Raw genomic sequence first — 25,930 nt, forward strand, 5'->3', positions numbered from 1 at the left:
TAGTTACTTTGTGTGTGTTGAAAATGTTAAACCTATAAGCCACAAAACACTTTTTTTATCTGCATACAGAAAAGTTTGTGTGTGTGTGTGTGTGTGTGTGTGTGTGTGTGTGTGTGTGTGTGTGTGTGTGTGTGTGTGTGTGTGTGTGTGTGTGTGTGTGTGTGTGTGTGGTGGGGGTTTCAGGCACTGGAATACCTGTTCAAGTTTATTGTTCAGTCTCGGTCTCTTTACTCACGGGCTACATGCGGCATGGAAGAGGAGCAGTTTAGAGCCAGCATTCATGAGCTCTTCCAGTCCATCCGTTTTCTGCTCAGCCTGGATGGACGTAATGCTGAGACACTTGTCTGTACACAGGTGATGCATACATCTGTAATATTTGCTTACATTCAGTTTTATCATCATGAGGGGATGACAGGGAAACACATGAACATTGTTAATAGTTTAAACAAGGAAATTTTAGTTATGGAATTAATGCATGATGATTGTCAATTAAATGGAGTTCATGTTCCCAAATGATCATTTGGATGTTGTAATTTTTCCTCTGTTCAGGCCACATTACTGACTAGTTTTCCAGACATCTTTGACGAGCTGCTGCAGATGTTCACAGTGCAGGAGGTGGCTGAGCTGGTGAGAGGGACACTAGCGAGCATGCCCAGCACTGTGGATATTGGCCAGTCCATGGATGTGGTTAAGCTCCAGTCAATCTCACGCACTGTGGACAGCAGGCTTTTCTACTTCCCAGGTAGGACATTTGTCTGTTGAGATTAAGGTCTTATCATGATTTGTCATAGGAGGAACCCTAGGATATATGGATGTACATCAGTAGTGAGGGAATGCATCAAGTTGAAGAAGGATTAATGGTTTCTGAATAATATTCACAAAGTGCTCTCCTGGTTTAATTAAGTGTAGAAGTGTAGGAGAACTAGAAGGGCTGCAGCAAAAGCAGTTGAAGAAGCAAAAGGCACAGACAGGGGAGGAATCAGGCAAATCAATAAAACATTCAAGTGGCCCCAATGATGGTCTGGGCTTGCCTTTTTGTGCTTCAGGATGGTGAGATGAGACCCTGCACAAGTTCTGCTTGTGATGTATCTTTGAAGAACATCTTCCATTCAGTGTGTATGCCCATGCAGGATGCCTTGCTAGAAATAACTGATGTTTTAAAGTCCGGGATTATGGTGGTTAGAAATATTCTGGCAAGGCTACAGTTTTATGACTGTGTCTCTTGACAATTGGCAGAATATGTAGTGACCCACTGGAAATATTATATTAAATAAGCCATTATTTGTCACATATACTTTACACAGTGAAATTCATTTCTTTGCATATCCCAGTTTGTTAGGAAGTTGGGGTCAAAGCATACGGTCAGCATAAGTGCCATGCTCTATGTCCCAACATTGGCAGTGCAGGAGCTTGGACCCAGTAACCATCTGATCTAGTCAGTAAACCAGAGACTTAAATGTGGACCCACTGCTGCCTTCACAGTTATAACTGTTTGTTATATCACACAGTTAGCTTGAAAACACAGTTAGTTACTGCAGTACCTACCGTACCGGGATATCTAGAAGGAAAATGGATAATGAATGAATGGACCTTTACAAATTTTAAGGTTTTTAAATAATAACAATTCCTGCACTACATATGCAATAATTGTCTCTCATATAACATCTCTTCCTCCCAGAATCTCGGAGTATTTTGCTTCCTGTAGTACTACATCACATTCACCTACACCTAAGACAGCAGAGAGAGCTTCTGCTGTGTGCCAAAATCCTGAGCAGCATTTTCTCTATCCTCAACACTAGTGCTCAGGTACATTTCCACACAGAATGTTTTGCATTCACTCTTACCTGTTATAATATGCACTACCACAGATTATTGTGTTTTGAGTTGTTTGTTATTTCCCTCTGCTGTTTCTTTTTATTCTTGTAGGAGTCTTTGTGTGTGCAGGATGAGGTGGAGATGATGGTGGAGAGCTTATTAGATGTACTCCTGCAAACACTTTTATCCATCATGAGTAAGAGCCAAGCGGTGGAAAACAGCAGAAATCAGCGCTGTCCTCAGTGCACGGCTGAGATAACAGTGAGCTCTGCTCAGTAGTTTTACCTGTTTTATTCACTCCCTTTTTTATTCTGCCTAGATAATAATTTATCTAAATAGTTAAACTGGATATGAAATAGTTAAATTGATATGCTTGGTTCAATAAAGTGACAATAAAGGTGACTTGACAAACCTGAAAAAACAATAGTAGTTATTGTATTATTTTTATAGTCAGCTATAATCACAATCAAAACAATTTCACAAGCATGTCATGGAATTATATTTGTCTATTTGCATGAATGTAGTTTATATTTGTAGTTACTGAGATCAGAACCAGAACTGTTGTCATTTGAAATGTTATTCAGTTATTTGGAAGTAGACATTGTCTTTCTCAGATTATGTTCTGAAGTGTAGTATAGCTTTTCTGACTACAGTATTTTCTTTCTTTATTATGTTTGGAAGGAGATCAACAACAATTTTTTAATTTTGCATATAACTCATAATGGCAATAAGTGAACCAGTTAGTTGTTTAGTTTTGTTGTAGGGTTATTTTCGATTTGAAATTTCATTGTGTTGTGATTTCTTTATAGAAATAGTATAGAATCCACAAAGTTTGTTTTCAAAAATAATACTTGTTAAAGTGTTTGTTTAATATTGCCAAAAATGGGTAACTGATTGGGTAATTTGGTAACTGTGTGAAAAGATGGAAAAGATCCCATTCATATTACCTGAAATGAATCTGAAAATGATTCATTTATCTTTGTCGGTTGGTGCTGACATCTGTACTACCATCTCCGCTTCATGTGATCACTATTCAGTGATCAGTTCCTGTAGGGACTGCATGGGATTAATTTCTCCTTGTGTGCTTGGTTTTCCTGCAGGGATGTGTTTGATGACTATATATATTTGTTTGGTGTTCCTATAGGGGGAGTATGTGTCCTGTCTCCTGTCTCTGTTGAAAATGATGTCTGAGCTGCATTTCCACCACCTACTCAACAACTTTCACAGCAAAGATGAACTCAAGGTGAAAATCACAAAAAATACATTGACATCATTCAAAGAAAAAGCTCATGTTGAAGAATAGTGTAGCTAGAATGCAGACATGGATCCACTGTGATAATATTCTCATGAAACTAATAAAGAATCCTAACACATGAAACTAAATAAATTTATTTTAAATTTCAAACAAGGTACTGCACCAACTTATGTTATGGAAGCATATATGTTGTGAGTGTACCTGTGTCTTTATGAGTTTATGAATAAATCTTCTCTTATCATGACAGGAGTTTCTACTAAAGATCTTCTGTGTGTTCCGAAATCTCATGAAGCTTGGAGTGTTTCCACGAGACTGGAGTGCTATGCGACTTCTCACCAGCCAGTGAGTATTTACTTAGTTACCAGTGTCAGTACTTATAAAGCTGATCAGATTTTGTTGTTAATTATAAAGCTGCTCATATTAAAATTTTAAGGGGTCAATAGTATAAATCAAGACTTTTACTCTTACAACTAGACAAACAGTATTTAAGATTACTTAATAGGTGTTTTAGAGTGTGGAAAATTGCAGAACAAAAATACTCTTGCTTTTAAAAAAAAAAAAAAAAATGGCCATACTACAATTGTTTGAACAGGCAAAAATCACAATCAAATACCAGACTGAATGTACAGAATTAATTAAGAGCTAAATTACAAGCAGCATAATAATGCAATAGCATCTGAAAATATATATCATATCAAGTTATATGTCAACTTTCAGTCTCTTTCAAAAGTTTTATGTAAAGTAAACATTTTGGATTTGGATATCACATTTCAGTTTGTAGGTGCTTTTTTACAATGATAACTGCAGTTCTAATCTTACAAATTATCACTTGTGATGACTGATTAACTATCGTAGACATATTGTGTCCAAAATACCTAACTTATAAGCATACTCCCATTTACAGAGAAGACAGATAAACTGATATAATGGGTTTGGCTCTTTCAATAGACTTAACCCTTTATCATTATTTGTCCCAGACAGGGGTTTGAAAATATTTCAAGCAGAATGTACAAATAACATTAATGTTTGCATTCTACATGTTTTGTTTGAATGTGTTAATTCCTGAATCTTTGCCAGCAGAAATAGTAAGAATTGGGCACTTTTTAATGGTATTATATAACATCTGCACCTTTGGAAGTGCTTGTGAACATTCAGGTATATCCTTAACAGCAGCTATAACATTCATGAAATGTAATTGGTTGTAATTTGGCAATGGTTGCTGTGTGTGTCCCTCATTTACAGTCTGATTGACAGGAGAGGGTTGAGAAGTCCCTCATCCTGGAGATGTGCATAGTCTGTGTTTTCATTAAACTCAGTTTAATTTGGCTTCATTTGTATAGTACTTTTAAGAATATACAATGTCACAAAGTAGATCCCTAATAAGCAGTTGGGGAAATTGACATGAAAAAATCCATGAAATGACATGAAGAAGAAGAAACCTTGCAAGAAACCCATCTTCTTCTGATGACACCATACAGTATAGTGAAACTGTGATCATTATATGAAAAATTTCTGCAAAGTAAAGTCAAATGTTCAGTGTTGGCATATTGTGGGAGTTGTGGTGTGTATGAGCACAGCAAAGTCTTAATAATGAGAAAAGCAGCTTATAGGAGGTGGCTTGTCCAATGAGCAGGTGTGGCAAAGCTCCATGGCTTATATCAGCTATTTAAAAACTTTGTTTTAAACACCCCTACCTCTTTTGGGTCACCAGGGTTTTTAAAAATTTACAAGATACATGCAAATTTTCTATTGATCATGATGTGTGTAGCCTTAGTAGAGTTATTATTTCACCTAATGGTCAAAAATAGGAACTGCAGTAAGCCCATATGGGTGATTTTCAGTAAAGTAGCAGCAGACAAGACAAGGTTAAATACAAGCATGAGTGTTTGAGTTCAGTTTAAGAATACTGTCAGGATCTTGTTTTATTACAAAAATTGGGATTAAATGTCATAAATTTACACAAAAAAGTAGTGTAAGTGCAAACAGTGTGCCAATTGTGTTGTCTGTTATGTTACAAAGTTTAGGAGAAATAAAGGAGAATTTCAGGTTAATAAAAAAGGTACATCTAACTGTTCCTTAGTGAGGTGAGATTATTTACTTTAAAGAAGGAAGGATAGCCCTGTGCAAATTTTGTAAAGTTGAAGTCTTTAATGTATTCAAATAACAAGCAGGAGGTGAGTCATAATGCAGAAAGCTGAGTAAGTAGCCAAGTAGAAAGAGATGCAGACTATGTCTAAGTCCTGAATCCAAAATAGCTATTAAATATAATATGATTAATTAAATATGTTGATTTTTCAAATGCTGAGCAAAATCAGCAACAAAATGAAACATCAGTTGAGAAAATCCATATGGTATAAGGGTGCACATGTACTGTAAAGAATATGCTGTAGATACTGATAAAGAAACTTTTAGCTTAGGTACTGTGCGATACTGTATGCTCTGTTATAAAATGTGGTTACTATTATTATTTTGTTGTGCTAGCTTTTGCTCCTTGCTATTTTTTTTCCGAAGGCTTAATGTTGACCATTCATCTAAATGAATCAAAGGCAGTATTTATGGGTGTACGCATTATGCTAATCCCATATAACAATAAATATGCAATCAGTCTAATCCTAGTGTATGTGAGAAAAAGTGCATTAAACTATAATAACTACTTTAGATGCACTAATAGAGTAATTGCCTGAAGGTAGGGATTCATATTTGATTTCCGGATACAGTTTAAACTTGGGGCTGTATACTTTTTTGTGTGGCAGTAACAGTACTGTAGTATCTGTAGAGCTTTTTATCTGTAGTGTCTGTACAACTGTACAGATATGTTAATATAATAAATTTGAAATAATATAATGTAAATCATTTTGATATATCAGTTTAAATCCTGGTTTACTAGTTTTTCTTATTTAGCGGTATTGTAACCAAAATATTTTGTGATTATTTTCAAGCAAAGGTAAAAAACACTTAATATAACACTTGATTTGATGCTCAAATGTATTTACACAACAGTCCACAGTGGCTTTTATTAATGGATTACATTATGCAGTTGTAATTGAAACATTTTTAAAATTAGCATAAATCTGTATTACACAAAGAGAAGCAAATAGAAAAGAGGGGATGATTTCAGCAATTATCTGGCTAACGCAACATATGCATGTGTCAGTCAGTTGTGTTTAGTTAGTAGCTGTACAGAGTGTTTTGGCATTGCATTAGCACCAAGAGGCACCATTGTGAGTGGTTTTAATAATAGAAGTGATCTTGTGCTGTTGCTTCACTTTAACTGAAAATAGTACCCAACCAGTAACAGAAAAGAAAAATGGGTTGCCAGCAATATTTTTTTAAATTTGTATTTGTATTGTAATTAATTCTCAGAAATTTATATTTACCATGTACATGGCAGCATTATATATAAAATAAAAAATAAATAAATAATGAATATTGGTGATATATTCTGTAAATGGAGGTAAATTTACATACAAAATAATGATGTAAATATTTCTGGGTAATGCCTGCATCAGGCCTGATTGCTTACATGATACTTTATCATTGATTTTCACTGGCTCCTTAAATTAGGTTTGCAGATTCATTGCAATCACCTGTATTTGTGATTTCTTGCACAGAATTATTGTGATGACAACGCAATATCTGACTCCTGCACTTCACAAGAACTTCTCAGATGCCGACTTTGATTTTAAGGTGAAGACTTCACCGTTCTTTTTCAAATTTTTAGTTATTATTATTTTTATTTTTTTTTTACTACATTGCTTCAAGAAATGTACATCCCTGTGTTAATAAAAGAAGTCCATTAAAGACTGTCCATTACAAATGGATATTTATACTTATAATATGGTCTATTTTTCCTGTGTATCATGCACTCATAACATTTGACAGGTACCTTGAACTATGTGATTGTCCCTTAGAATATGACATTGTTTTAAAACATGACCACATTAGAGGACATTTGTTGTGACCTTTGTATAATAAGGTTTGCTATGACTCTAATCAGTATTGGCTTTTTTCTGGGATTTACGTCCTCAGAGGCCTAGAACCTAAAGTTGAGAATAGTTTTTGTAACCACAGATTTAAGCACTGGTTTGGCAGTATGCAGATAACAGATGTGTTGCTGCACTAGGACAACATCCTTGTTAAAAAATCTGTAATAACTTTGTAATACCTGTATATATGTTAAGTTCAAATCAAAAAATTTTTATGCAAATTATTTGTGAAAGGGCTATGTTATTATTTCAGTAGAGTGGAAACCAGAACTTGCTTTGCACCTGACAGTAATGCTCATAGTAGTTCTATAAAGGACCATGGCACATCAAAGAATGAGAGAACCAGTAATAATCAGATAAAGGTAATTGTCAAAAGGCAGGATTTTTTGCGTATAATACCTAAAAAAATTACTGGTAAAGGGATTAGAAGTTATTTTTAAAATGCTACAATCTATTTGGATGAGGTACCTGTGAAATCTTTATTTTTCTCTTTCATCGCTCTCTCTCTCTCTCTCTCTCTCTCTCTCTCTCTCTCTCTCTCTCTCTCGCTCTCTCTCTCGCTCTCGTCTCTCTCTCTCTATCTCTCTCTCTCGCTCGCTCGCTCTTTCTCTCTCTCTTGAACATGGCATAAAATACATCTTGATAAAGAAGTATGAAGACTGTGAAGACCATGTCTGTATGTTTTCATTTTCAGCTATGGAACTCCTTCTTCAGTTTGGCTGTGCTATTTATTAGCCAGCCCAGTCTGCAGCTTGAGTCACTTAGTCAAGTCAAGAGGCAACGGATACTGGACAAGTATAAACATATGGATGCACACATACGCACATAAACGACACAGTTTATACTATGTAGCGTTCCAGGTGTTTTATCAGTGAATGTTTGTTTTGTTCTGCAGATATGGAGATTTAAGAGTGCAGATGGCGTATGAGCTATACAGTATGTGGCAGAAGCTGGGTGAGAAATGTTTTTCTATTCTAAAATCTTTAATAGATTAAGTTAACAACAATGCAGCTTTGTTTAGTTGGTCCCTCTTTTCTCATTTTCAGGTGAAAATAAACCTCACTTTACCCCTGGGATGATGGGTCCATTCTTGGGTGTAACTCTGGTTCCTCAGGCTGAGGTCAGGAATGTTATGGTTCCGATTTTCCATGACATGATGGACTGGGAACAACGGAAGAATGGCAACTTCAAACAGGTCAGATATCAAATGAATAATTGTACACAATGTACAGCAAATAACCTGTAAATAAATATGTAAAGTAAATCAGAATTAGATGAAATTAGAATATATTTTTATGAAAATATGCTTAAGGAGATAAAATGTTATGCTTGTTTTACGTATGCATGTCTGTGTTCATGCTTGTAGGTGGAGGCTGAGTTGATGGATAAGTTAGACAGTATGATAGCAGATGGGAAAGGAGAGGAAAACCACAGAGAGCTTTTTGGATTATTGTGAGTCCTGACACATACATAAATGCACATAAAATATGATGTATAGTGACTATATTCATTGGAGTCCAAATGTCTGAGAAAATGAATGACAATTTCGATTTGCATTCATTTCTTATTGAATCCAAATTTTGTCTTTCAACATTTTATTATTATGAAGGAAAGGTAGAATCTTATAAATATTTACATGAACGTTTGAGTTTTTCAGTATTTGGCATGTCCTTCTTTTGCTTTAATGCACTTGTGCTGGCATGAACCTCATGCTATGCTAGACCATACCCGCCAATCTAAACACATACTTCAGTGGAAGCAATAAGACTCTAGGGCAATTTGGCATTTTGTACTAAGCAGTTAAAATGGTTGAGATCACACATTTGATGCATTTTTGTTAGTTATTGTATTAATGAACATGTAGGAGTAAACTAAATCAATCTTGCTATATAAGAACAAATATGAATTAAACATACTTAATTTCAGATTGTTTAAATAAATTGACATACACAGCTGCATATGCAAACAACAGTGGAGGCTGGATTACTTTTATAATTTACACTGATCCTGCTTATACAACACTGAAAAAACACCTAAAATAAACACCAATAATTTTAGCTCACTTCATTTGATGTTATTCTGCATGCATTTTCTTCACAGTGTTAGTAGTATGCAGCCCTTATATGGACATGCATATAAATAATGCATGTATAATTCTTTTTCATAGAAGCTGTTAGATTTAGTTTAGCCCTATGTTAATAGATACATTAACTAACAAACATCTACTAACGTACTTAAGCTGGCCTTCACACCTGAATTCATAAGTCAATCATAGTTAAGGTTAGCTCTTCGTTAGTACGTGTGTTAACTCATTTTAGTTTATATTTAAGTAAGTAGTAATTGCTGTGTTAGTGCATAATTATTCATATATTGTTATTGTAAAGTGATAATCTTAATGTTCCTCAAAGAATCCTTCAACCCATAGCCCATAAATATGTTTGTACTGCAGGAGGTTTTAGATAAGCAAAATTTATTTGTATTTTTTTAAATATTTTTTCATGTAGCATCAAAAGATGCACCCAGTTCTAAGCAGTGAACACAAAACAGGAGGTATACTGTATGCAGTGTAGATCATTTTTTATGATTGAATGAAAATGATGTTGCATTATGCTATCTTTCCTACAGAACTCAGCTCTTTGGACCATACCCAAGGTATCGTATTATCATGTCAACCTCTCTAACATACTATCTGCTCATTTCCACAGACACATAATGGTATTTTACTAAGGTTGCACTTACTAAATCTTATTCCCAATCTTATTCTAATTGTCAGTTTGTTGGAGAAGATCGAGCAGGAAACATGGCGAGAGACAGGGGTGTCTTTTGTGACTTCGGTCACACGCCTCATAGAGAGACTTCTGGATTACAGGTGTGTCAGTGGTGGCTGATTGTTTTTAAAGCATAGCTGTCCCTTATAGACAGTCCTCATAAGTCTGTGCATCAGAGGATTTTTTTTCTACAATCAGGTGAAAATTTCAAAAGACAAAAAGCACAGCTAGTGAGGTAGATGTATATAATAATTTACAGAAATTAGCACAAACTTTATACTTATAGTTTATTTACTTTGCTTGCAAATTGCAAAAGTATGAATATACAATGATATATAATGAATCACTAACTCAGCTCCAAGTAATTACAAGTGACACCAATATGTTTTAAATGACAGCCATTTTCCATGCTGTTTAGATGATTTAGCAGTTGAATTTAAGGTTCAACCTCTTTATGAGGTCTACTGTACCTATCATCATTTGGCATCATGGAAACCATGCATCCAGGTGGAACAAGCAAAGAGCCCAGTTTCTAATTAACATTGAGATTTTTTTAATGCAAAACCCACATTTCCATACACTCCTATTCCTTCCCACAGAGACGCATGGCTTCCATGCAGGACTCAAAGTGACAGATACCAGATAGACTCACCAGAGATGGCTTCTGTTGAGTTTCTGTCAGGGGAGTCAAAGGAGATTTTCATACAGGCTGCCCTATCCACCGAAAACTGTTTGTGTTAAATGAATGAATAGGTCATTACTGTAGTGAGATATTTAATAATAGGGCAATAATAATGCATTTGTATTGAAATTTAAATGGGGCTTCCCATGTAGTCTTAAAGCAATAGCCTGTGAGCTGTGCATGGTATCACATATGTGCACATTGTGTTTTGCGAGAATTGCACCATAATAGGTTAAGATGGTTAATCTGATTTAATCTCTATAGGGACAGTATGAGAGGAGAAGAAGCAGAAAATAAAAAGTTGGGAGCCAACATCATGGTAAAAACATGTCACGCAATTAATTTTTAGTTTTATTGCTATATTGTAATATATTTTATAGAATTACTAATATAGTGCAGATATTTACAAATGGGACAATGTCTATATTTTTTTGTGATTACAGCATACTGTAAATGCAGGGTACAAATGTAAATATTAAATGCAGACAAGATAGTTTGTGCCTGCTCAGATCTAATCATTTTTTGTAATAGTGCTTCTAAAATTTACTCTTTATTGAGTCTATAGTGAGCTGTTATTTTGATATGTATGTACTTATGAATTATGATTCATAAATTAATAGATTGCTTTCTTACTTTAATTCCTCTCTTACTGCTTTTTATTCCTCATGATTTGCTTTTCCTGGAAATGTTAGTGTGAGATAACCAAAGAAGATATGTACATCCGCTACATTCACAAACTCTGTGAACTTCACCTGCAGGTGCATAACTATACAGGTATGGAGACAGGAAAGAAGTGGGTAACTTAAAATTGCCAGGTTATTATTAAATAAAAGCATTTTTTACATTTGTCAACATATAGTTTATGTGATCCACAGAGGCTGCTTTCACATTGTTGTTGTACTGGGAGCTGTTACAGTGGTGTGAGCAGCCACTTCGAGACCTCCTGCAGTACCCCGCTCAAAGTCAGTGGCAGCGCAAAGAGGCCCTAAGCAGAAAGATCCTGCACTACTTCAACAAGGGCAAGGCATGTTCTACATTTTACATACATTGTTGATATTCCATGGCCATGTTCAGGAAATCAAGGCCCAATTTCAGCCTATTTTTGAAATCATTCTGTCCATGTGTCCATGTGCTTGCTTTTGAATTTCTAGTATGAAATGTAGAGACTATAGTAATTATAAATATTTTATTAAGCTCATGTACTAAATCTTATATTTAACTGATCACAGCTAACTGGTAAACTGCAGTCTGTTTATTCTCAAAGCTATACTTTATTTTTCTGTTGATGTGTGTGTGTGCGTGTGTGTGCGTGTGTGTGCGTGTGTGTGTGTGTGTGTGTGTGTGTGTGTGTTTAGTGTTGGGAGTATGGTATTTCTTTGTGCAGGGAACTGGCACTTCAGTATGAGATGTTATATGATTACCACAGCCTGAGCTGGATACGGGTGAGTTTATAGAGCATGTGCTAGGCCAGTATGCTGTACAGAACTTTGTGTGTTGTTAGGTGTATTTGCTTAGTGTACATTTTACTGTTCCAGAAAATGGAGGCCAGTTTTTATGACAACATCATTGAGCAGCAACGCCTGGAACCTGAGTTCTTTAGAATGGGCTTTTATGGACGCAAGTTTCCCTTTTTCTTGCGTGTAAGTTTATTTCTGAGGATGATTCATTTAAAAATTTAAACATTTATAAAAAGTTATAGTTGACCATGCATTTGAATTTATATCTGTCTCTATGTATGTGTTAGAATAAGGAGTTTGTGTGTAAAGGATATGACTACGAGCGCCTAGAGGACTTTCAGCAGAGGATGCTCACTGAGTTCCCACAAGCTCTTGTTCTCCAACATCCAAACCAACCAGATGACAGCATTCAACAGAGTGATGCACAATGTACTGTATTTAGGTCATTTATTGCTTAAAAATAGTGACCATGTGTCACTGAGTACAGTATGTATGTATGTAGATAAGTTTCATTTCCATTAATTAGTTAGTAATTAATTAATTAATTGTTAGTAATAAGTGCATATTTAACTTTTATATTAACATTTCTTCTTTTTTTCTTTCTTTCTTTAATTTTTTTTTTTTACAAATTTAGATCTTCAGATTTACGCTGTATCACCAGTGTCAGAACTTTCTGATGGGCCGATGATGGACAGGGTGCCTGAACGTATCAAGAGCTTCTATCGTATTAACAATGTCTCACGCTTCTACTACGATCGGCCCTTACACAAAGGACCCAAAGATAGAGAAAATGAGTTCAGGGTAAATATAAAAATGCATTAGAATTTTTATCGTTTAAAATTCTAGAATCATACAGGTCTAATAAAAAGAAATGTATGTGGACTGCAGAGCTTGTGGATAGAGAGAACCACTCTGGTTTTATGCCGCCCCTTGCCGGGTATTTCACGTTGGTTTGAAGTGGAGAGAAGGGAGGTGGTGAGTGTACAAATTATTACTTTTGGGAATTTATTACACAATATCAGCAATATTTAAATTATTAATGGTGTTTTCAACAGCAGAGAATTATATTAACAGTTCATTGTAATAATATACCCTAAAATAATATACTCTGTATGTATGTTTGTGTGTGCATATATTGCAGGTAGAGGTTAGTCCCCTGGAAAATGCCATATATGTTGTGGAGAATAAAAACCAGGAGCTTCGATCTCTAATCAGCCAGTATCAGCAGCGTCATCACCACAGTAATGTGAACCTGCTTAGCATGTCCCTAAATGGCACAGTCGATGCAGCTGTGAATGGAGGAATAGCACGCTATCAGGAGGTACCTCTCTCTTTCTCTAAAACTACTATAAATGCAAACATACACCCTTACTAACTTTTATTTGGTTGTGTTTGTTATAGAGAAAAGGGCTTTACATGCCAGTTTTATAATACAAACACCTTTTTTCAAGTGCAGGTGTTTTTACATATACAAATCTCCAAGATATATTACAAAAAATTATTTTTCTTTAACAGTTTGCAAGGTTTTTGTTCCTCTTATACCACAATTTGCCAATAAATAATATTTAAAAATTTATCGTTTTATATCTTATTACAAAACATCATACACACATGGACAAAATTGTTGGTGCCCTTCAGTCAATGAAAGAAAAACCACACAATGGTCACAGAAAAAACCTTTAATCTGACAAGTAATAATAAATAAAAATTCTATGAATGTTAACCAATGAAAGTCAGACATTGCTTTTCAACCATGCTTCAATGAAATTATTTACAAAAAATAAACTCATGGAACAGGCCTAGACAAAAATTATGGTACCCCTAATATTTTTTTTTTTACACAACCTTTTGAGGCAATCACTGCAATCAGACTATTCCTGTAACTGTCAATGAGACTTCTGCACCTCTCAGCAGGTATTTTGGCCCACTCCTCATGGGCAAACTGCACCAGTTGTTCCCGGTTTGAAGGGTGTCTTTTCCAGATGGCATGTTTCATCTCCTTCCAAAGATGCTCAATAGGATTGAGGTCAGGGCTCAATGAAGGCCACTTTAGAATAGTCCAATGTTTCTCTTAGCCATTCTTGGGTGTTTTTAAGCTGTGTGTTTTGGGTCATTGTCCTGTTGCAAGAGCTATGACCTGCGACTGAGACCAAGCTTTCTGACACTAGCCAGCACATTTCTCTCTAGAATCCCTTGATAGTCTTCAGATTTCATTGTACCCTGCACAGATTCAAGACACCCTGTGCCAGATGCAGGAAAAACAGCCCCAGAACATAAAAGAGCCTCCTCCATGTTTCACAGTAGGGACAGTGTTCTTTTCTTGATATGCGTCTGTGAACATAGAGCTGATGTGCCTTGTCAAAAAGTTCCATTTTTGTCTCATCGGTCCATAGGACATTCTCCCAGAAGCTTTGTGGCTTGTCAGCATGTAGTTTGGCATATTCCACTCTAGCTTTTTTATGATTTGTTTTCAACAATGGTGTCCTCCTTGGTCGTCTCCCATGTAGTCCACTTTGGCTCAAACAACGACGGATGGTGCGATCTGACACTGATGTTCCTTGAGCATGAAGTTCACCTTGGATCTCTTTAGAAGTCTTTCTGGGCTCTTTTTTTTACCATTCAGATTAACCGTCTCTGATTTGTCATCAATTTTCCTCCTGCAGCCACGTCCAGGGAGGTTGGCTACAGTCCCATGGATCTTAAATTTCTGAATAATATGTGCAACTGTAGTCACAGGAACATCTAGCTGCTTGGAGATGGTCTTATAGCCTTTACCTTTATCATGCTTGTCTATAATTTTCTTTCTAATCTCCTAAGACAACTCTTTCCTTCACTTCCTCTGGTCGATGTTGAGTGTGGTACACACCATGTCACCAGACAACACAGTGACTACCTGGAGCCCTATATATAGGCCCACTGACTGATTACAAGATTGTAGACACCTGTGATGCTAATTAGTGGACACACCTTGAATTAACATGTCCCTTTGGTCACATTATTTTCAGTTTTTTCTAGGGGTACCATCATTTTTGTCTAGGCGTGTTCCATGAGTTTATTTTTTTAAATAATTCCGTTGATTCATGGTTGAAAAGCAATGTCTGACTTTTATTGGTTAACATTCATAGAATTTTTATTTATTATTACTTTTGTCAGATTAAACTTTTTTCTGTGACCATTGAGTTATTCTTTCATTGACCGAAGGGTACCAACAATTTTGTCCACGTGTGTATCAGTTTATAGTTACACTTAATGCTGTATAGCAAATTGATTTACAGCTCATTACAGTGAAACAGCAAAGCAAAGCCATCTGAACTTAGACGTTTTCATGACAGAAAACTTTAAATCAACTGCTTCAGTTCTGACAGATACAGACCCAAATCCCTGTGAATGAGCTATTACTAAATGAATGAATGAGAAATGATGATTAATATAAACCTGTGCTTACAGCAACTGTCAGAACTGCAGTTACAGTATATTAATTATTTCACACCTTCTATAAAGTCAATAATTGTTCATAATTGTATTCATTATATATTTTTTTCTTTATTTGTCGCTCTTACTCTTGTCTCTCTCACTCTAGGCGTTTTTTGATAAAGACTACATCAGTAGTCACCCAGAGGAAATGGAAAGAATTAACCAGCTAAAGGAACTGATGCAGGAACAGGTAAGGGCCACATATAAATCACATTAATTTCTAAACAAAAGATTCTATAAAGTTTACAAATTTGTTTGTTTAAGTTTCACATTCTGGGAGTTGGCTTAGCAGTCCATGAAAAGCTGGTGCATCCTGAAATGCGTCCCCTTCACAAAAAGTTGGTGGATCAGTTCCATGTGATGAGGAGTGGTTTGTCTCATGTAAGAATTTATGCTGCTTTTGCTTTCATGGTCTCTGTATAAAAAAATCAGTCCACTTTGATTAGTGTATGTGTTTGCATTCTTCACAACAGGGAGTTGCTGCATTAGACAGGTTCACTCCTTCAGGAACGAGGATCCTCCCGCCAAGTCCAGAAAGTAACCGAATAATTCACAGACACAGGTGAGACTTACAGATATTTAAAAGGTAGCCTATCTGAAACTTAACATGCACACAAAATGCAAATTGTTGTATGGTTGCCTAATATTGATCCTCATTTAGCAATCATTTAGTGTGTTAAAAAACATGGTACAAACTGAGCAAAATCTTTTTTTGGTTGCATATGTGCATATGTTGTGCATATATATACAGTACTTACTTATTCTTCCATAGTTTTTGGGACACTATTTCTTTTGTCCTATTTTAATATTTGCCTAATATATGGGTTTATTTTGAATCATTAATATGAAAACAGATGAGTTGTTGCAGGATACACCTTTTTTTCTTGGTTTTCGCCACATCTCTTGCAAATGATGCACAAAACCTTTCTTCATATCCAGCTTGGTGAATGAGGCCTGTTGATTATCTGTATTTGCTATCTACAGATGCCACTTTCCAATTTAATTTCTGTTGATATTTATTTGAATCTCCCATAGCATCAGTCCTTGAGGTGATTTTACATTCTGAATTCATGTCTTATAATCTCTCTCTCTCTCTCTCTCTCTCTCTCTCTCTCTCTCTCTCTCTCTCTCTCTCTCTCTCTCTCTCTCTCTCTCTCTCTCTCTCTCGCAATCTTTTCAGTCCCTTGGGCTCACTTCGTCTTCCCTCATCACATCCCTCCACCAGTGAAGGTGGGCCTTTGATGATTTTGACAGATGGACTGATGGACCAACAAGATGATTCTCCACTTATGCAGGTGATTGTTCTCATTTAACATGATAAGCTTTATTATATGCATGAGCAGATGTAGCATTTGTTGGAAACCATGCGTATTTCTGTTATACTAGCCAAGCCCCTCGTCCTCAAGCCTCAGCTCCATTCGTTCCTCTTCCTCACAGATGATAAACTCGGCACCTTCAAGTGCAAGAGGTAAAATAACAATATTGTATAATATACTTAAATTAACTGTGCCTCATAGAGATTTTCCTAAAATGCTTTATTGACTTCAGGTGAACATCAGCTCATACTGCCCTTATTCCTTTCAACTGTCTCTCCTTACTGTAATTCTGTCACATTCTCAATGTCTCATTCAGGATCTCCTTCTCTGTCTGATAAGAATAAGAATTCCCGTGAACTTCTGATGTTGCTTCCTCCTCACAGAGAGAGACCTAGTTCTATTTATTATGGCAACAATGAAAACGGACAGGTAATAATAACCTGAAACACTTTCATATGATAAAGATCTAACTGCACATAACATTTTGCTTATGCATGTCTTGAGTTGTTAAAATTTTGACAAAAGTTTCAAAAGTTATTTCAAAATACCTGATATCATTTCAACAATGCTACTGAAAATGTATGTGGCCATTTTAACAAATGCTATATTAAAAACAAGCAGTCAAACATTGCTAACTAAGTATATTTATTTTATTGGTATATGTTATAATTGAGGTGTTGCCTCAGGGGTTTTCTTCGGGTACTCCGGTTTCCTCCCCCGTCCAAAGACATGCATGGTAGGTTAATTGGCATCTCTGGAAAATTGTCCGTAGTGTGTGAGTGAATGAGAGTGTGTGTGCCCTGCGATGGGTTGGCACTCTGTCCAGGGTGTATCCTGCCTTGATGCCCGATGACGCCTGAGATAGGCACAGGCTCCCCGTGACCCGAGGTAGTTTGGATAAGCGGTAGAAAATGAATGAATGAATGGATGAATGAATGAATGTTATAATTGAAGGCAATAATGTTTATAAGAGCTGATGAATGTGTGCCTGTGTTACAGATAGGATTTGCCTGTGTTGCATTTGGAATAGAATCCTTAAATGCAGTTTTTCTCTTTCTCTTTCACCTTTGGGTGGAACCAGATTGTGCTATATCTTATAAAATATAATACAATATTGCTTATAATTCTTGCGATTGAGATGTTGATGTTATGACTGTTCAGTATATATATATATATATAGGCAGGGGGGCACGGTAGAAAATGAATGAATGAATGAATGAATGAATCTTATCAGGCAGCAAGTGAGCATTCTGTGTTCAAAGTTGATATATTAGAAGCAGGAAAAATCGGCAGGCATAAGGATTTCAGCAAGTTTGACAAGGGACAAATTGTGATGGCTAGACGTCTGGGTCAAAGCATCTCCAAAACTGCAGCTCTTCTGGGGTGTTCCAAGTCTGCAGTGGTCTGTATCTATTAAAAGTGGTAGAAAGGAAGGAACAGTGGTGAACTGGTGACAGGGTCATGGGCAGACAAGGCTCAGTGATGTGAGCAGCAAAGGCTGGCACGTGTGTTCCAATCCAACAGATGAGCTACTGTAGCTCAAACTGCTTTTTTAAAGTTAATGCTGGTTCTGATGGAAAGATGTCAGAGTACACAGTGCATCACAGTCTGTTGTGTATGGAGCTGAATAGCCACAGATCAGTCAGGGTGCTACTGCTAACCTCTGTCCACCACCAAAAGCACCAACGATGGCAATGGAATAATTTGGCCTGGTCTGAGGAATCACATTTTCTTTTCCATGACATTAATGACTGGGTGCTTGTGCGTCGCTCATCTGGGGAACACATGGCACCAGGATGTTTTAGGTGAATAAGGTAAGCCGGCAGAAGCAGTGTGATCCTTGTGTTTTGGCATCCATTTGGATCTTACTTTGACACAATCTACCTACCTAAACATCGTTGTAGACTGTGTACACCCTCTAATGTCCAAGGTATTCCCTGATGGTTGTGGCCCCTTTCAGCAGGATAATTACCCTGCCACAAAGCAAAAATTTTCCAGTAATGGGTTGAGGAACATGACAACTAGCTTGAAGTGTTGACTTGGCCTCCAAATTCCCCAGATCTAAAACCCGTCAAGCATCTGTGGGATGTGCTGAACAAAAGTACAATCCATGGGGGCCCCACCTTGCAACTTACAGTATAGGATTTTCTGCTAACACCTTGATGCCAGATACCACAGCACACCTTCAGGGGTCTAGTGGAGTTCATGCCTTGATGGGTCAGTGCTGTTTTGTCAGCAAAAGGGGACCAATACAATATCAGTAAGGTGGTCATAATGTTATGCCTGATCTGCGATTACAGAATTTTGCTAAACTGTCATACTAGATTTTTTTTTTTCCAAAATTCATGTTCTTCATTTTCCACTGCAATTCAGTGAGATTTGTATTTGTAGATGAACAACCTTCAACGATCTGTGCTCCAACAGCACAGCCCCTGCAAACCATGTTCTGATCCCCACCCAGGCCTTAATGATAGAGGTACACTCTCTCTCTTTCTCTCTTTGTGTGTGTGTGTTTAGGTGCACACCCTCTCTACAATTAGAGACATTTATACAATGTACACTGTTCTGTTAAGCTTGCTGTGTAAGTACTTTGTTTGCGTCACCCATCCAGGTATTCCTGCAGTTCCCATCAACTGGACCCTTGATGAAGCTGGATCATACATGCAAAACCTGGGTACACTTACAATGCCCCATGGCTCTTCTCGTATCTTTCCACAGGGTAATGAAGTCACCCAAATATAGACCCATACACTTCAAAGTACAGTAAACTTACATTGTAAATTGTTGAAAAGTGAAGGTGACAATATCTTGAATGTAGACCAAATAACCTATTATTTCCTATGATAAGATTACAATAATAAAAAAATCTCATTACTCATTTCAAAGTATAAAAATAAACTTATAATCTAGTTTTGCTTATTGGATAAGGATTTATTTCTAGAAGGAAGCAACATTTTTAAAAATGGAGTAGAATACATTATAATATAGGGAGGCTTGGTGATTGCAAGGTAAATGCCTGGTTTAAAAACTGTATTTTAATCATGTTCTTGAACATGAATCACTCTGAGATATTTTAGCAACAGCACCACACTTACCACATGTGGTACATGCAACAATAGATATCTTTAAAATATCCATATACACACAGACCATGTTATCTACTATGAATATGATTCTTGATTTGTCATATCCTTATTTGTCAATGCAGGTCACTTTTTGATGCACTTTGATGCATTCCAACAACATATTAGTGAAGCTCCGCCATCTTTGCCTACACGCTCACTTAGAAAGGTAAGCAAAATTTTCTTTCTATATAAATGTAGAGTCTTTCCAGACTGCTTGTTACAGTCATTTATTAAGTCTTCTCCTCCAAGCATGTTGACCAGGGGTGGTTCTAGGCCTTTTTTAGGGTGGCTCCAGCTCCCCTGTCTGTGATCTCAGCCACCCTAAAACTATAAGTATAATTTTTACTTTCAAAAATAAAGATAAAAAAATACATTAAAATGCAGGATGTGTGTAAAATGCAGGAAAGAAAATTATTTATCAGTTTGATCCAAGAGCGAATTTTTTTTACTTTTATTTTTACTTTTTTGCTTTTACGCGCGTGCGTTGTAGTCTTTCAAAGTGCGTCATCAGCTGTCTGCTTTATTTGAACGGAGAAGCACAGAGTCAGTCAGAGCGCTATTTCACTATTCTTATTACCAGAGTTGATAGCACAAACAAAATATTAATGCAAACAATCCATTCAATACTGAATAAAAATAACATTTATTGATTTGTTCTTTGTCTTGTGAATATTTATTTTATTAATGACCGCATTCATTGGACTCACTGTTTGTAGAGAATGCACACATACATGAACTGATTTGATTTAAGACTGGCATCATTACATCATGCATAAAATTTTGGTGTCCACTTCTGCCATTTTAAATAATAACATAACTTTTGGCTTACTATGTAGTCATATAATATAAAACTATTCTTGTTTTAAATTCTCACTGAGGGCTAAGCCCCCCTAAAGATGAAATCCTAGAACTGCCCCTGATGTTGACCGTCATAAAGATAGAGCGTAAACAGACAGTGAGCTAGATTTCATTTCCACACAGCATGTACTAACTATAGCTTTTAAAAATATATATTTAACAACCAACAATTATAAAAACAGAATATTTACTGATACTCATTAACAGAATATTTACTGAAAATAGTATATTTTCCAATTTTTATAGTAAAGTGATAGACAGAGCAACCTTCATAAATTATATACATGCAGCATCTACAGATCTACCATGAATTCTAAGAATACTTATTTGGACTTAATGAAGAGAATTTTATTATAACGTTATAATAACATTTATTACTAAATATCAACTGTTTCTATATAAATTCTTTTTATGTACAGTATAATGTATTTTGTACAATAAAAATAATCTATTTATTTTTTCCTCATATCTGCTCAGTCTCCACTTCAACCTATCCCAGGCTCTCCCACCAGCCCTGTGTCAGTTTTGGGTGGCAGTAACTCCACACTCTCAGGTAGCGCCAGCAGTGGCGTCTCATCCCTAAGCGAGAGTGTGCACAGCCACGCCGAGACACCGAGCCGTAATGAAAATGTTATGCTGAACCGCAATGACAATCCCATGGAAACTGCTCAACTTCATTACTGGAACCCTGATGATCACCTGAGCTCTCACTATCCACATGTGCACTTCAGCGGAGTGCCTGAACACATGCCCTACTCCTCAGCCCCCAAGCATGCTCAGTACAGTCAAGGTCACTATGGAGCCTACAGTGCAGACAACGAGCCTGTGGAGCCCCAGAGGCTGTGCCATCTGTGCCCGGCAGGTTTCAGTGCCATACATGAGCAGTATCATCACCACCATCACCACCTGCATGGCTCATTACGTCGAGCCGGAACTCCAACTGTGCCACCTAAACCTGCCCAGAGAGAGGAGGAGGGAACAGCGACACACCCAGTTCCCCTCCCTCGACGAATATTTCCTCCTCAACGTGCCACCTGGGAGCAGGGTATCAGAGAGGAGCAAGAGGAGAATGCAGGATGAAGACAAAGGGAGCCAGTGGAAGAGGGTGGCTGTAAAGGAAAAGTTCATCTCAAGTGCTACAATCTTCAACCATGTGTTAAGCTGAACTGCATGTGTGGGTTAGTCTGGTGTCAGGAGGCTTTGTGTTAATGTTTCATATTTATAGTTTACATGACAGCAGCCTCTAGACCAGGACTTGCCTTGTACCTCAGACTCTAGAGACCATCAGACCATGCTTCAGCTTTCAGTATACGCTTACAAATCATACTCTGGTGTTTAAAATGTCTGTGAGCATGGTTTTTGTACCATTTTAAAAGAAAATCTATATTTTGTGAGTATAGTGAAGATATAATATAGACAATCCCTGTAGTCTCCTTGCTTAGTGTGGTCTTCTAAAGTGATGAAAAGAAGAGGCCTTCCTCCTCAAGTGCAATGCTTCTAAATGAGAGCACACCCCAGTTTGACTGTGTAATCATTCTCAGACCATATTGATTCTAAATATTTCAGAGAATTTTAACATTTCTGTTTGTACATTTCATATAGCATGGTCTAGCAGATGATGTCCTAACCACAGACAAAATATACTATGGACTAGTAGCTTTCAATTTTTTTTTAATGAAATGGTTCCTTATCCCTTGGGTGTGTACCACTAAACTTTTCTTCTCATATTCCTGGTGGATGAATCTGAACTACTCAGTATAGTTACAAACAGTGTATGCTTTTATATTGGCTACACAAGCACACATACCTCTCATAAATAACTTTATTCAGGAAGTTTTTGAATATGTCATCTTTTGGTTAAGCATACCAACTAGAACTCAATACCTCTCATAATAATGTGGCACACAGACAGCTGATTACAGTCATTTGTAATCTAGATAGCTTTAGATTTTATATTGATTGAACTGGAGGGATTTAACATGTATTTAGCATAGGATATAACATGTAGGATTATTCAACATAAATAGTAAATGCTACCTTCGTTTTTCTAATTTTAATCTTTTGCAATCCGTTGACTTGATAAAACATTATGTGTTATTTTACATAGTCACTAGAAAGATTCTCTTCCGGTGCAGCCCAATTACTAATCAACAGGAACAGAAGCTCAGGTGTGTTTTTGCATATTAGATGCTAATGAGCATGGTGGCTACAGGGAACCCACCAAAACGTACAATACACATTATTACAATGTACATTCATTCACTGTACATACATATTAAAACAGCCTAGCGATACATGCTTTTGAATAATCACACTCTTAAAGCTATTGTGTCTGTTTCATGTACATAATCCAGAAGTGACATATGAAGATTATTGGAATTTCATATTTATACTTGGCAAATTACAATAGCTTGTGATTGTCTCATTTGTTCTAGACTTGAGATATTAAGTCTGAGAGAAAAATATTTATACTCTTTTCAATGTGCCCTCTTGTACATATCGTGAATGCATGAATAAACAGTGTTATGAATTTGTTTCACTTTGCTTTTAAATTAGAATATGATTGTGGATGTGAATAAACCCTAATAGTTATGTTCACAGTAGTTCTGTTCCTGCTCAGCTAACGAGCAGCTGGACAGCAGCAACAGATGTTTGAAAACAGGAGGTAGGCAATGCAAACACTATGGGATTTAAACAGTATTACTGTAAACTCGGTTTGATAGATAGATAGATAGATAGATAGATAGATAGATAGATAGATAGATAGATAGATAGATAGATAGATAGATAGATAGATAGATAGATAGATAGATAGAGGGCTTTTTGTGCCTTTTCACCTTCTGCTTCTTTTCTTCGTCTTCTTCTTCTTCTTCTTCTTCTTCTTCTTATTATTATTATTATTATTATTAGTAGTAGTAGTAGTAGTAGTAGTAGTAGTAGTAGTAGTATTAAGTAGTATTAATATAAAAAAAAGTTCTGTTTTTATAAATCTCAATATTCTATAGGAAAGTTTTAAACTTAGACATAGATATAGGAAATAGCTTTTCTGTATCAGCATTTGAAAGTACATTTTTAAACCATTACCAGTTAATGATGGCACATTAAAAACAAATCTAAATAGCTCAACATTATAAAATGCAGTGTCAAATAACTGCCAGCAGAGATGATGATGGAATAATGGAAATATATATTAAACCTAATAGTAAGCTTTATATAAAAATATAAAAAGATGATTTATCCTACTATACCAAATTTCTTACTCTATAGCCATCTAACTACAGCATATCCATCTAATCAGTTTAACAGGTTAGGTTTTCAGGACTTGTTTGCAGGTCCAGGCTCATATTCCTTTCTGTTATAGCTACATTTTCTAAATAATATTAGTAATATTATAGTTACTGACTTTATTTGCTGATTTTACTGACTAGGAGTTATCCAGGTTTTCTTCTTTTATATAGTACGCTCTAAGAAATAGTGTTTTTGGGGTGTTATACTTATCTCAAAAGAACCCTTTTTGCAAAAATAATAAGATGAAACAAAAAATATATATATTTTGGCTAAATTATATTTTTTGTATGATAATTCTTACTACTGTTAATGGTAACAAAAGGAGACATTTCAACCCAGTTGTACCTGAATGAGTTTTTTTTTTACTTCTTGTTTTACTTGGTCTTCAATCTTTTTTATTCTTATTTTTATTTTATTTTTTATAAGCAGTTGACCCTAACAGAAGTAGTTGACCCAAACCTAGTATAGTAAAGTCAGAAATGCCTGCTCCTACTACTAAATACAGTTGTAAATTTACTGATGTCTATTTCATTTTATGTATATGTAATTAATTATTATATAACTTTACTATGTTTCTAACAATTATAGGCTCTTTGCTAATTTAAAATGCAAAAATAATTATAAATTCTGCCAGTTTAAGAAATGCAACACAGAATATTACATAAATGACCTATTAAAGCCATTGCATTTTTATTTAAGCCTCATTTGTAAGTCAAGCCCCTGGTCCCTATAAATAGAAAATGCTCAAGTTGTGATTATGTTCACAGCATTTATTTTTACATTCACATACTGAGGAGCAGTGGTCCTAAAGCTGAATATTATGTCGATGATGACAAATAACATCAATAACTGATCTGTTGCTGGAGGCTCATTGAGATGCAGAAAATGCATTACAGCATTCTGGCAAGAGAAATGAGTACTCCCATATCTAAAAAAAACAAAAGAAAAAAAAAAACAAAAAACGTTTAATTCTCTACTCTTGCCAGAAGGCTGAACCAGTTTTTAACTTCAGATATTCTCTAATTTCAGATATTTCTTTTACCAGAACTGACAAAAAGTTTTTTGCCAGCTGATAAATCAGAGAGATCGGTGTTCAGAAATATTCACAGAATTATGCAAAATTCACATAAAAGCTACAAAGACAGTAGTTCCAATAGTGAAATATAAACTAAATATTGGCTACTGAACAAATATTGTTATTATCCCAAGCACACACTGAAGAATGATTTTTTAAACCATAATATGTACACAAACATTGGCCATAATGTAAACAGAAGATTGTGATTCTCTTTAATCACAGGACTGTTGTAAGAGGATCTTCATTGTGTATTCTGACATTGAGACATGGTGAGGTGTCATTCAGTTTGACCAAGTTTTTTGGAGTTTCTCAAATCCCACACCACCAGCAGAATGGAAATCAACTCAACAGGCATTTTATATTATTGCTACGATATATTTTTACAGCTGTTATAGATATCACAATATATTTTGAAAATATAAACATTTGTGAAACCATTTAAAATAAGGTTCTATGAATATATTGCTTATGTAGATTATGTAAAAAGAAAGAAAGAAACAAACAAACAAACAAAACATCTATGGAGCTACAAATTCTTAAAGCTGTTTGTCTTTTTTTAGACAAAAAAATTCAAAACTGAAAGGGCAAAAGCAAAATAGGTGGACATTCTGTTAAAAGTAAATAATTGTGTAAATAATAATGCATTTTTTGTTATTTATTATTATTATTATTATTATTGTTGTTGTTGTTGTTGTTGTTGTTGTCACTATTATTGTTGTTGCTGTTGTTGTTGTCTTTGTTGTTGTTGACGTGATGGTGGTGGTGACAGTTATTGTCCTTTTGCAAATCTATTTTACTGTGATCATTTCCAAAACCTGGACGCCATTT

At 35.8% G+C, this 25,930-nt stretch overlaps 1 protein-coding gene across 1 annotated transcript in view; it reads left to right on the forward strand.

Moving 5' to 3' along the window:
* Positions 1-23,266, forward strand: part of LOC113658544 (dedicator of cytokinesis protein 3-like) — a 66,189-nt gene extending 42,923 nt beyond the window's left edge. Inside the window, exons 23-54 of the mRNA XM_027171083.2 lie at positions 184-354; positions 550-742; positions 1,679-1,806; positions 1,927-2,076; positions 2,960-3,058; positions 3,318-3,412; positions 6,682-6,757; positions 7,751-7,851; positions 7,952-8,010; positions 8,103-8,251; positions 8,423-8,508; positions 9,682-9,708; positions 9,830-9,925; positions 10,771-10,825; positions 11,199-11,280; positions 11,382-11,530; positions 11,862-11,948; positions 12,042-12,146; positions 12,251-12,392; positions 12,598-12,764; positions 12,852-12,938; positions 13,105-13,284; positions 15,544-15,627; positions 15,702-15,818; positions 15,911-15,999; positions 16,618-16,732; positions 16,824-16,905; positions 17,070-17,182; positions 19,145-19,229; positions 19,365-19,472; positions 19,962-20,044; positions 21,214-23,266. Coding sequence (XP_027026884.2) covers positions 184-354; positions 550-742; positions 1,679-1,806; positions 1,927-2,076; positions 2,960-3,058; positions 3,318-3,412; positions 6,682-6,757; positions 7,751-7,851; positions 7,952-8,010; positions 8,103-8,251; positions 8,423-8,508; positions 9,682-9,708; positions 9,830-9,925; positions 10,771-10,825; positions 11,199-11,280; positions 11,382-11,530; positions 11,862-11,948; positions 12,042-12,146; positions 12,251-12,392; positions 12,598-12,764; positions 12,852-12,938; positions 13,105-13,284; positions 15,544-15,627; positions 15,702-15,818; positions 15,911-15,999; positions 16,618-16,732; positions 16,824-16,905; positions 17,070-17,182; positions 19,145-19,229; positions 19,365-19,472; positions 19,962-20,044; positions 21,214-21,816 — 3,963 coding nt within the window. The 3' untranslated portion in view covers positions 21,817-23,266. The remainder of the gene's footprint in view (positions 1-183; positions 355-549; positions 743-1,678; positions 1,807-1,926; positions 2,077-2,959; positions 3,059-3,317; positions 3,413-6,681; positions 6,758-7,750; positions 7,852-7,951; positions 8,011-8,102; positions 8,252-8,422; positions 8,509-9,681; positions 9,709-9,829; positions 9,926-10,770; positions 10,826-11,198; positions 11,281-11,381; positions 11,531-11,861; positions 11,949-12,041; positions 12,147-12,250; positions 12,393-12,597; positions 12,765-12,851; positions 12,939-13,104; positions 13,285-15,543; positions 15,628-15,701; positions 15,819-15,910; positions 16,000-16,617; positions 16,733-16,823; positions 16,906-17,069; positions 17,183-19,144; positions 19,230-19,364; positions 19,473-19,961; positions 20,045-21,213) is intronic.
* Positions 23,267-25,930: the final 2,664 nt, after the last annotated feature.

Source organism: Tachysurus fulvidraco, chromosome 14 (genome assembly GCF_022655615.1).
Source record: "Tachysurus fulvidraco isolate hzauxx_2018 chromosome 14, HZAU_PFXX_2.0, whole genome shotgun sequence".
Classification (NCBI taxonomy): domain Eukaryota; kingdom Metazoa; phylum Chordata; class Actinopteri; order Siluriformes; family Bagridae; genus Tachysurus; species Tachysurus fulvidraco.